Source organism: Callithrix jacchus, chromosome 13, assembly GCF_049354715.1.
Source record: "Callithrix jacchus isolate 240 chromosome 13, calJac240_pri, whole genome shotgun sequence".
Taxonomy (NCBI): domain Eukaryota; kingdom Metazoa; phylum Chordata; class Mammalia; order Primates; family Cebidae; genus Callithrix; species Callithrix jacchus.
Genome location: NC_133514.1, coordinates 4,097,247 through 4,110,431, shown reverse-complemented (window position 1 = coordinate 4,110,431; position 13,185 = coordinate 4,097,247). Strand labels below are relative to the sequence as shown.

Here is a 13,185-nt window from a genome sequence, read left to right as displayed (position 1 = left end):
TCTTAACATTGAACAAAACAGGTTCGCCCAGATCTGAAGACAGGAGGCAGCAAATAAGTGAGGGGAGGGGGAATCCTAGATTAATTTTATTGGGAAACTAAATTTACTTGTGAGTTCAAGTTCAAACTCTCTACTGTTATCTGACCACTTTTGTAGGAAAATATCTAATTTTCATTCTTGGGGAAAACTAGAGAGGGGAATTTTCTTATCATCATAACAAGAAGGGCGACGAGTGACATAAGCTGTCTCAGAGCGGCCTCCTACCTGTCTCACTTTCTTTTCCTCACTCAGGATTTTGTTAACAGAGACAAACGGAACCTGGCTGCTATAGTCTAGATGATGGTAACGATGAACGTGGTGATACTGACAGTGGTGATGGTGATGACAATAATGATAGTGACGATCGTGATGACAATGACGGTAGTGACGGTAATAATAACTGTGGTGATGGTGATGATGGTGGTGATGGTAATGATGGTGGTGATGGTGATGGTGGTGATGGTGGTGGTGATGATGGTGGTGATGGTGATGATGGTGGTGATGGTAATGATGGTGGTGATGGTAATGATGGTGGTGATGGTGATGGTGGTGATGGTGATGGTAATGATGGTGGTGATGGTAATGATGGTGGTGATGGTGATGGTGGTGGTGATGGTAATGATGGTGGTGATGGTGATGGTGGTGATGGTGATGGTGATGATGGTGGTGATGGTAATGATGGTGATGGTGGTGATGGTGGTGATAATGATTTTGGTGGTGATGGTGATGGTGGTGATGGTGGTAATGATGGTGGTGATGGTAGTGGCGATGACAATAGCGACAGTGATGGTGATGGTGACAACGACATGGTCATGATGATGGTGGTGATAATGATTGTAATGATTCTGGTGATGGTAAGGATGATGATAATGATGGTAATGATGATTTTGGTGATAAAAATGATGGAAATGATGAAGATAGTGGTGGTGATGACAATGATGGATGATGATGATGATGATTTTGGTGATGGTAATGATGGTGGTGATGGTGATGATTATGGTAATGACAGTGGTAGTGGTGATGGTGATAATGGTGGTGAGGATGATGGTGGTGATGGTGATGGTGGTGATGGTAATGACAGTGGTGATGGTGGTGGTGATGGTAATGATGGTGGTGATGGTGGTGATGGTGATGGTGGTGATGGTAATGATGGTGGTGATGGTGATGATGGTGGTGATGGTGATGCTGGTGATGGTGGTGGTAATGGTGATGATGGTGGTGAGGATGATGGTGGTGATGGTGATGGTGGTGATGGTAATGACGGTGGTGATGGTGATGATGGTGGTGATGGTGATTGGTGATGGTGGTGATGGTGATGGTGATGATATCTATGGTGATGATGAAGATGGTGGTGATGGTGATGATGGTGGTGATAATGATTTTGGTGGTGATGGTGATGATGGTGGTAATGACGGTGGTGATGGTTATGATGATGGTAATGATGGTGATGATGGTGGTGATGGTGGTGATGGTGATGGTGATGATGGTGGAGATGGTGATTTTTGTGGTGATGGTGATGATGGTGGTGATGGTAATGACATTGGTGATGGTGATGATGGTGGTGACGGTGATGATGGTGGTGATGGTGGTGATGGTGATGATATTGATGGTGATGATGAAGATGGTGGTGATGGTGGTGATGGTGGTGATAATGATTTTGGTGGTGATAATGATTTTGGTGGTGATGGTGATGATGGTGGTGATGGTAATGACATTGGTGATGGTGATGATTGTGGTGATGGGTATATGTGTTGACTTATCACACTCTCTACAGAATAGCAATTTTTCTGTTTTTCTTCTTACAATTCTGGAAAATGTCTAATTCCTAAGTCACTCTTCAATACACAGTTCCAGCCCACTCAGATCTCCCAGAAGCCCTGAGCTCTCCGTCACTGTTTAACATGGCTCCCATGACCCCAATGACAGCCCAGGCATAGCTGTGTCATAAGCAATGGGTTCCGGTTAAGCACTTCTAGCTTGTCTGTCTATATCCCTCTACTGAACGTTGGCTGAGGACCTAGACCACGTGCTTTATAGCTGACCTTGTGCCTCAGTGTCAGGCACTGTAAACATTCAACAAATGTTTACCACAATATCCTAAGAAGTTCCAGATTGCCCTAGGCCAATAATATTCAATTTCATGCCCCCTAACCTAAAGAAATTAACTTTCACAATGATTTAAACAAGGTTAAACTATGTTCAATATAATTTTAAGTATTAACTCAACATGGGCCACTTCTGATCATCTGATTAAAGGAAACTAGGGTGCAGCTCATGACTAAGATCCCTTGGGGCCGTATAGTGCAATTCCAGTCACTCATGCAGAAACACCGTGGGTTTGACACACATAAAACCCCGAAACTCTGCTTTCTTACCAGCCAGGGGCACTGCCTCAGCCCCTGCCAGCCTCACACCTCTCTTTGCTTTTTTCTTCCTGCTTAGCAACTCCCTGTGAGGTGTGCTGGTCTGCCCTGCAGGGTGTACTGGATTTAAGAAACCCAATTACTTCTCTTCTGCTCTTGAAATTGCTGTGGTTGAGGGTTTGTGATGAATTTCATGGAGTGAGAACCTTTGTGGGCTTATTCTTGAGAATTTCATGCATGTGCTTTTTCTTCTAAATTTTTCAGTCACAAGTCAGGAGGCTTTTATAAATTTTTTCTCTTTTTCTTCTTTTAGAGACAGAACCTGGTCTGTCTCCCAGACTGGAGTGCAGTGGTGCAATCACAGCTCACCGTAGCCTCAACCTCCCAAGCTCAAGCCATCCTCCTGCCTCAGCCTACAGATTAGCTGGGACTACAGGTATATGCCACCATGTCTGGATAACATTTGTAACATTTTTTGCAGAGCTAGGGATCTGTGTTGCCCAGGCTGGTTCTGAACTCCTGGCCTTGGGCAATTCCCCCACCTTAGCCTCCCAAAACACTAGGAGTGCTTATTTTTTTCTTTCAAAATTCATAAGCTACTTTAATATACTATACTCATTATCCATATGCAGAAAACCATGAAACATGTTTACCAGAGATCATTTTTATTGTATGTAAATTTCATTTCTTTTAATTGACAGATAATTATTGTATAATTTATTGGGAGGTAAGTGTGATGTTTTGATAAAAGCTCACATTGTGGGATGATTAACTCAGTCACGTTTGGAAACTGAGAAGTGCTGAGACCATGCGGTGTTGACAGGAGACTCCGTATTCTCAGAGAGGATGAAATAATTGGAGAAATAAACACCTTTAACTTGCAGGGACACTTCTCATGAACGTTCTGCCCTTCTAAAAAAACTGTCAGCAAAATGAAGCAATTCATGTGGTGAAAAGGCGGAGAAAACTCAAACAGAATATTCTAACGTGAAGGCTCCGCCCACTCCTTCCTGGAGACGAACAGAGGATAAAAGTTTGAACTATCAGAAGTCAAATCAGATGGCTCATTAAATAATCAACCTGGTTACGATAAAAGTTTGAACTATCAGAAGTCAAATCAGATGGCTCATTAAATAATCAACCTGGTTACGTCTTCAAGGAGATGTCAGTCCTGAATGAAGAGAATAATTACCTGCCGGGGCCTCAGGAATAAGGAAACCCGGGTGGCCCATCTCCTGCAGGGACTGGGCTGGTAGCTGTGACTCAGGAAGGAAGCAGGAGGGCAGAAGGGTGTGGGGCAGGCATTTGTTTAAAATATATAAATAACCTCATGTGCTGTAAGACGGATAAGACCTCACAGAGGTCCAGGGAAGGACAGGCCTGGCAGCATGGCATGGAGCCACTACAGTGCCATGACCTGAGAAAGAGCAGGAGCCTCCTCTTCAGATAACCATGGGCAACAGAGCACCCGTGGAGATTATTCAGTCTCTTAATAATCAACCACAGTTTTCCCAAATATTACCGGAAGAAAAAAGTCAACAGCAACTACAAGAACCTCGATAATGGTTAAAATAGCAACCAATAAGATCTGTTATTATCTAAAAAGTGGCACATCTATTAAACCTTCTTGGATTCTTTCCCCTTAAATCTAACATGGGAAAATTAGGCTTTTAAGAAAAGATAGCCAAAGAGGAACATTTAAAGTAACAGGAGGAGGCAAAAGTCATAAAATTTTAGAGTTCCTAAAAAAAACTGAAAAAGCAAATCTTCATAACATTGTCAGTAAAATCTACATAGCAATCTGAGCTAACAGCATAATTTCAACAAACAAAATTAAAAATTAAAAAGATGAAAATCACTGAACAGTCAGGCACAGCGACTCCTGGGTTCCACAAGGCCGGGAGCCATGGCCTATCTTGCTGCACGATGGATTCTGGTATCTGGTACAAGGCTTGGCAATATGAGGCCATGCGAATCACCATGTGATGAGCGAATATACACATCAATTTAATCAGTGCAATGCCATTTACACAAACAAATGCACAACAGACGCACACACGCACTTTGTGAAAACTCAGCCTCCAATCACAGTGCCTGTCACCTAACACCGGAGCCCGGCTGTGCCAGTGCTTGGTAGCCAGGGGCTGACAATCCTGGGGCCCTGACGGCTGCTGCTGCTCGCTCTCTTTCTCTGTCTGTGTGTCTGTCTCTCCCTCTCTCTCTCAGTTGGGCAGCAGAAGTGCACGGTCTGAGAAGGAAGGACACACATCATCTGGAGCAGCCCAGAGGGAGAGGAATCCTCAGCCGGGACCCGGACTGACAATGCCCAACCCCACCCCTGAACTCGCACAGTCTCCAACTCCCAGGCTTTCTAATGGGAAGATCCTCTGGGTTTCTATAGCCAGAGAGCTTCATCATTTTCCACCGTGGTGTCTCGCGTGTGTTTCCACAGGAGAGAAGGCCAGGGGTGAGACCACAGACAGACCAGAGCTGTCTCAGCGGCGCTGACAAAGGGGCCTGGTGGCTTCGCACTAACACACCCACTTTCCACACGCAGCAGTCAGAAGCTCCCCTGAAAGAAGGACTTTGCATGCAGACCTAAGACATTTGTGTCAGGCCTGAAGAAGTGAGGATGACGAACTTCACAGGATTGACGACGAAGACCCGGAGAACGCAGCTCAATTTCAGGCAGGAGCCTGGGAGTTAGGCCCCGCAGCTCTGAGTGCCCCTCCTCCCTCTGACTTGGGCTCTGTGGCATCTGGGTTTAGACTATGACCCACAAGGACTCAGGTCCTCACCTCCAGACCTTCACATGGGGCTGAATCGCAGCTCCACACCAACCAAAATGAGAAGCCCTGGGAAAAATCATGGAAAAATCTGATCCCACCACCGGGAAGAGAAGACAGACCCAAGGTCAGCCTTACCAGCAGAGTCTCATTGGAGGAGATGAAGGAAAGCATCTCATCAGAGAAAGAGCCTTAACAATATCTGAGTCTCAGAGGGCTCTTGTCTAGGACGCCTGGGATGCGGCCAGCTCGCCCTCGCCAGGAGGAAGCCAGTGCTCACGGACACTGGACTTTCTCTCTGAAGGAGCGCAACAGCAAGAGGGCAGCTGCGGTGCCGAGCAGAGCTCCTCAGCCTCCACATCCAAAGACATCCCAAGGCAGCTGCTTCCTCACCACTGTCACTTAGAAAACAGAAGGCAGGAGAGTTCTGCACCCAAGGCAGCCGTGTTACTTCCACCAATTAGCACCGAATGTGCCCAGTCATTGTAAGCAGCTCCTGAAGCACTTTCCCTACCCCAGCCCTCACCAGGCAGCCGCCCGCAGCCTCTCCAGGGCCCTGCGCTTCCAAGTGAGTTACATAACTACACCCGTGGCTCACACAGCGCTCTGCCCCAAAAGCGCTTTGCTCACGCTGGCTCATTAATCCCAAATCCTACAGCTCCTGAGTCTTTGGAGTCTCATTGAATAAACAGTTGTCACTGGCATCCACAGAGTTCACTTCCTGCTGGGAGGGTCACAGGGCATTGAACACAAGCCTCTACAATCCACCGTGCAGCCACCTGGGTCCACCTGGGACCTCAGAACGGCTCAGGAGAGGTGAAGGGAATGCGACAGCCCGGGAGAGCGGGCTGGCAGGCAGGAGGTGCAGCACAGCTGGCGTCACCCTGTCTGAGAGTTCAATATCCCACAGCAGATTACCAGGAGGCAAGGCGATGGATAGGGGGCCCGTCTGCCATCATCAGTTTTTCCCTGGCATAGTAGATGCATCTGTGGCCTCCCGTGCTAGCAGTGGCTTCAGTGCCCATGTGTCCTGGCCACAGAGGACAGGAGGAGGGGACAAGACTCACAATCACCCCCATGCACCACAGCTCTGAGCCTCTTACCAGCCGAGGACTCTGCGCTCATACTCCACGTCCTCTCCTCGGAGTCCCAGTGGAAGGAACACCAAGGCTCCCAGATGTATGGGGCTCCTGGGAGGCCTCACAGGTGCCTTGCCAAGATCTGAAATTCCTTCCCAGGTGGGATCCCCCTCAGTTGAGCAAACAGAGGGCAAGCCATCAGGGACCCCAGCCCAGCACCCTCTTCTGGTGCCCCAGGGGCCCAAATGCGGAATCAGCGACCCCCTGGAGATCAGGGCTGGACCATTCGATGGCCACCGCACGGTACAGACAATGCAAGGACGCAGCCTCCGGCGCTGAATCTTCCCAGTCACTCCCTGGGGCCGTCTGAGTACTCAAGTATATTATGGAACTAATAGCATGAAATAAAAATGTATCCACAGAACAGTCTGCCTTCTAAGCCCTAAGCTGGAACTTAAACGTGTGCACACTCACACTTCACATCATTTAGACCGAACCTCATTGATTACGAGATTACCGGACAGTTTATAGTTTGATGATTTCAAAACCTGCTTCGTTTTCTCTGTATCTATGGTCTCTGTTCCTAGGGATGCCAGCAGCGAGGTGCGGACTTCTCTTGCACAGGTAGAAATAGGCTGCTTTAACAGATGCATTTTCCTACTGAAAACAATATTGTTTTCTGCTACACCGAAGACGTCTCCCCATCGGTGTGTCATTTCAGCCGCTGCTCAATTCACGCCCGCTGGAAGCAAACATCTAACGGAGTAAGAGGCACCTAGGCAGACACGGTGCATGGCAAACACTGGCAAATATTTGCTACATGAATAAGTGAATAATGACAGTCTTCATTCAAAATGGATGAAGTGCACCTCCCACGCCTCTGAGTTCTGCAGAATGGCCACCCCTGCTCCCAGGAGGGCTTCCTCCCTCTGTAGACTCCAGAGCAGTCTGCCCCATGGGGGCTCAGGAGAATTCATAGATGAGAATCAGCTGGGACTTCTGCAGCAAATGCAGGTTCCTGGGTCCCCTGCCAGCCAGGCCAGTGCATCCTGGGAAGGCCCAGGCACCTGCATTCTAGCAAGCAGGCCTTTGGTGACTCTGATGCACACCCCACTTCACACACCCACCACTTGTCTATGTCCTAAGCTCCAAGGGTGAGAACCACATCTCATTTGAGCTCGTGCTCCAGAGGGCACCTGCAGGCCGTGAACACAGGAAGCCACTGAGAGGCACCAGTGTAGCCTGTCTATCCCCAGTAGGCCTCCAGGAGCACTCTGGGTGCACCACGACCTCCTGGGGAGGCTTTACCTGCACAGGGCGGCTCCGCAAGGCCGGACCATAGCACCCTAACGTACAGACACAGGTGCCTGGTGTGAGCCCCAGGTGGGTTCATTTCCCTACAGGTGTCCAAACCCCACCATGTGTGTGACTCCAGGGCTTAGACGTGTTGGCGCATTCTGTGGAGAAAAGTTTGGGAAGGCGCCAGTTTTCTAGCCTGAAATTTGAGTGTGTGTCTGCTAGGAGGTCTTCCACTTGTGCTGGCCCCCACACACCCCAACAGAATCTGTCCGTCCCTCTTAGGCCAATTTGCAAGATTGCTGAGCATTCTGCCAGCATTTAACCCTTTTGATCTCTGCTACAGACAGAATCTTCGATCGGTAAGTTGAGAAGCTCAGTGAAATCTCCCAGCTGCCTGCAAAACTTTAAACATGCCTTTCCACTCACCATTTCCTTTCCTGCTCCTACAACACCCAGTTCATGCCCATTCCCTGCCAGGCCCTGAGCCGGCGGCAGCCAGCCTGCATATTTACAATCAGCTGATGATTCCATCATGCCATCCACAGAGAAATCTCCACACAGTGGGAGGCGGCTATGTGTTTACAAGCTCACGTCATGCAAACTGTTAATAACCGAAGGCCTTTTCTATTTGTGACTCCTGTGATGATGAAGTAATAACCGCCACTAAAGTCAACCTGCTGGAACAGGCAAAGTATCTTACACACTTCCTAAATACTTCCAGGAACAAAGTGGATATAAACAAATGCATTAGAACATTATCCAGTTTGAAATATATTCACCAACATCTTGGTGGCTACTTTTGCCACTAATATGGGGTAAAATAATTCCTTAGGTGAAAAACGCGGGTGATCGCCAGTCTTTAGTTACTTACCTGATTGCGACACTTGGATTTAAACAATGAAAACAAACTGGAGGCAGAATCGTGTGCTGGTCTTCGAGGTGGTGAAGAAAACCATCCCTGCCAGGCTTTGCATGGAAGGAGCCAGTCCCCCCGGAGGAGCTTTGTGGCCTGCACCATGCTCATGTTAGGGGCCACACTGTCCTGGAGTCAGCCTCATTACACACACATTTAAGTAAAAATGGATGGGGTTGGCGGAGAGCAACCGTCTCTTCTAAGGTCTATATACAGAACTAATTTGCTGCCCTAAAACTGCCAAAATAATGAGCATGAGATAAAGGGGTCCAAAGCAAGAACACACAGCCCATGTCCTTCTCTACCACAGTTAAAAGACTCACCACAAAAGATTCCCCTCACTGAATGAAAAGCATCTCCAAGGCTGGAGAAAATTAGGCACACGTGCCCACACACCTGTGCCCACACATCCATGCCCACATGCACGTGCCCACACACCCGTGCCCACACACACCCGTGCCCACACACCTGTGCCCACACATCCATGCCCACACGCACGTGCCCACACACCCGTGCCCACACACACCCGTGCCCACACACCCATGCCCACATCACAGAGAGCCTTAAGGCCAAGACCAGCCCTTCCTTGCCCCAGTTTTGGAGTGGGGCTTCCCTCATACTCTCGAGGCGGAGGAGGACCCAGAGAAGCAGGTGCAAGATCTGTCAATCACTGACTGCCAAGGGCAGGTCAAAGCCGGGGCTCCATGCTCAGGTCCCCACAAGGTGAAAAGCTGTGCTCTTCATATGGGTGTTTTCTACTGTGAACTGCCCACTTCTAAGTAGTCGCCTATGTTTCACACTGCCAAGTAGTGAACAGTGATTTGGAGCAATTCAGAACCCACGGGGCTGGCAGCGTCAGCTTCTCGGCTATGGAAGCCGGAAGTTGGCCTGTGACGCACAGCGGAGCTGGTTTAGGGTGACCGTCAACACAGACAGTGTGTGGGTGATGCTGTGTCTTCACACTTACGGGCAGCTCCACAATGCCAAGCACTTTCAGGCGATGCCTATTTTAAATTTTGTTCTAAACTCACAGGGAGTTGAGAGCACCTTTCTAAGGCGGGGGCCCACACCTGCTTCAGGGGCTGGGGGCCTCGAGACAGACACCCATGCGTGGCTGTGATCAACCTTGGTCCAGGCAATCAATCAATCAATCAATCAACACAGAGCAAGGTTTCCTTCGCTCCTTGAATACTTCACTAGTGTTTTCAATGTATGATTGAGATCAGATAGCCTCTAATTCCACATAACTAACTTTGCAGCTGTGTGCAGAATGAAAATGTACAGAAAATAACCAAAGTGTCCCAATATTTCTGTTCTGAGATACTTCTGATAAATGTAGGTATTCTCTCTCTGTCATAGAAATCCAGATAGAAAAATTAAATATGCATAAGAGTGCGCTGGTTCATGAGTTGTTTAATTAGTACACATCTTGGTAAAACTCTAACAATAAAAACCCAGTGTCTCCATAAACCAAATGCAATTTTCTGCACATAACAAACGTTGATAACTGCATATCAATCGACAAGCTGTGATCCGTCTCGGTAACGGGGCTCCGAGACGCAGGCTTGATCTCACAGAGCAGACCAGTCCTGAAAGTCAAGGACTTCTTGCAAATTGAAACCATCATTCCTGATACCTCTTCTTACGCTGTTCAATCCAAGTTTCCTTAAAGGATTAAGCAACAGGAGACTCTTGAGACAGATAAAGTAGTAATTTGATTTCACAGATGGAACAAGAACCAAAACAACAATTGCTCAAATTTATAACAGCTTTGACTAAATGCAGGGACCTCAACCTTATCTCTATTTCTATTAGACATCTTCCCAAGAATCACACAAATCCTCTAAGGTGTCAGACGGCCAGGTCTACTGTCTTCCCTCATCAAGGGCAACAGAACGGCGTGGCTCCCGGGGAAAACTCACTGACATCAAGGTTAACATGAAAGTGTTTTCATCCCTGTAGAAGTTCAGGGAGAGGAAGAGAATCTGTGTACAAAGTTCTGTACCTTTGAACAGGGTCAGTCCATGCAACTTTCCTTTGATTTTTCAGTTCCACTGGCCAGACCTGACCCTCCAAGCATGGCCTTTGGAAAATGAGAATATTCCCACTAACGGGATCCTGCAAGAAAACAAACTGTGCAGTTGTCAATGTGGATGGAATTGTGGACAAGACTTCAAGGGATCTATATGACTTGGAGCCACCAGGACCTGCATGGCTCTGGGCGTGCGGCCCACAGAGGGCAAAGCTGCTGTGGGTGGCATCATTCAGTAAACACCAAGCACAACAGCTGTCTGCAGGTTCAAACACCCTGGCACGACAGAGGACTTCCACATAAACCAATCGTTTCACAGGCATTGTCCAAAGCCACGAAAAGCAAGCAATTTCTACATATGAAAATATCATCTTCAGAAAGATACACACACATCACTGGAAAGGTATAATTCTATTAATAACTCCCAATGATCCAAGGTATCGTGACACTAATTATATATCAAGTATATGGTAAAAGTTGACATTCTCAAATGAAAGTTAAGAAAACCTCTCTATACACACTGCATTCTGATGGAAATAGATTACATATGTATATACATAAACACACACGCACATATACACATATGCATACACACACATGCACATATACACATACGCACACAAGCACATATACACAGATACGTGTACACACATACAGGCACATATACACACAGAGATACATGTACACACACATACACATATACACACAGATATACATGCACACACACATACACACATGCATACACACATGCACATACAGATATGGATACACACACATATACACACAGATATGCGTACACACATGCACATACAGATAAGCATACATATATGCACATACACAGATACATGCATACACATGCACAGAAACATGTACACTCACACCCACATACACAGAGATGCATAAACACACACATACACACAGATACGCATACACACACATATACACATACAGATATGCATACACACATGCACATACACAAATACATGTACACACACGCACATACAAATATGCAGACACACACATACACACATACACATACACACACGCAGATACATATGCACACACATGCACAAATATGCATACATACACATGCATATACTTACAGATGGTACACCACACACACACACAGATACACATACACACATACACAGATGCGTACACATGCACATACACATGGATGTACATACACATATGCAGATACACACAGATACATGTACACACAAGCATAGATACATGTACACCCACATATACATAGATATGTGTACACACATGCACATACACAGATAAGTGTACACACATATACAGAAATGCACACACATGCACATATACACAGATACATGTACACACATATACACACAGATATGCATACGCACATACACAGAAACGTGTACACACAGAGATACACATGCACATACACACAGATACCCGTACACACATGCACATATGCAGATACATATACACACAGATATGCATACACACATGCACATACACACATATGCATACACACATGCAGATATACAGATGAGTACACACACGCACATACAGAGACACATACACACATAGACAGATATGCATACAAACGCACATATACACACAGATGTGCATACACACATGCACATATACACACACAGATACATGTACACAGAAGATGAATGATGTCTGCTCCTTCCTCAGTGTAGTGCAGCATCATAATGTCCATTTTTTACATTGCCTCTTTTTGGTTCAAACAGTTATATTGTCCACAAAATCATTATGTAGCTTATTCAAACTGGCAAATTGAGACTGACCAAATATGCTTGATTTACATGAACTTTACATAAACAGCTATAAAGATGCAGCAGCATGGTCTATTAGAAAAACTAACCCGTGAGGTGCAGCTGCTGGCCACACAGCACCGTGAGCTTGGGTGAGCCATGATTTAATCTCTGTGGTGCCCAGGATCCTCCTCCGTGAAACTGGAATCTGTCTCCTGTGTCACTCCTGATGCTCTTGAAGCCACGGTGAACAGTGTGGATGGCAACTGCTGATTTGCACGAGGTGCCCAGAAGAGTACAGAAGATGGAATGTAGAAAGCACCTGGGACAGTGCCTGGGACACGCATTGTGCTCAGTGGACAGGAGCACCCTCAGCGCCACCCTCCCATCCCAAGATGACCTTGTGTCGAAAATGTTTTTCAAATTACGAAGCTCCACACACAGGTGGGTGGCTGATACTCTATGAGGTCACTATGTGCTATTTTCATTAAGAGCCTACTATTCCTTTCATTAGAGTTTTAGACTTGTCTTTCTATTGTACATTTGCCAAAGCAGACGTACAACCGAGAACAGCCCCAAGACAAACAGCACTGTCTGGTGGTCTTGCTCAGAGGCTGAACGACTCTGAAACATCCACGTAAATCAGTCTGGGTCTAATTTTAAGATGGGTCTCCTGGGGTTGGGATATGGGATTGAAAACTTTACACCGAAAAGATTAAAAAATTGCAAAGTTTGGTTTCTAATTATGATTCTACCATTCCTAGCATGTATCCTTAAAAAGGACAAGTTCTCAAGGAGACGAACTCACGAGGGCAGAGCCCTTCACCCTCCCATCTGAAACAGCATCCACGGGAAATGACTGCAGGCCATCTCCAAACACCACAGCCCTAATCTGTGCCACGAGAGGACATCCTCCAGGG

The 13,185-nt window shown here is 46.8% G+C and overlaps 2 protein-coding genes across 7 annotated transcripts in view; both read right to left on the bottom strand.

Annotated features, from left to right (window-relative positions):
* The window catches only part of DLGAP2 (DLG associated protein 2), a 923,452-nt gene that overhangs the window by 480,446 nt on the left and 429,821 nt on the right, over positions 1–13,185 (bottom strand). The window lies entirely within an intron of this gene.
* Positions 10,858–12,242, bottom strand: LOC144578906 (uncharacterized). Its single transcript, XM_078347021.1, has one exon. It carries the CDS (start codon positions 12,114–12,116, stop codon positions 10,998–11,000), a length of 1,119 nt encoding a protein of 372 aa, XP_078203147.1. The 5' UTR covers positions 12,117–12,242; the 3' UTR covers positions 10,858–10,997.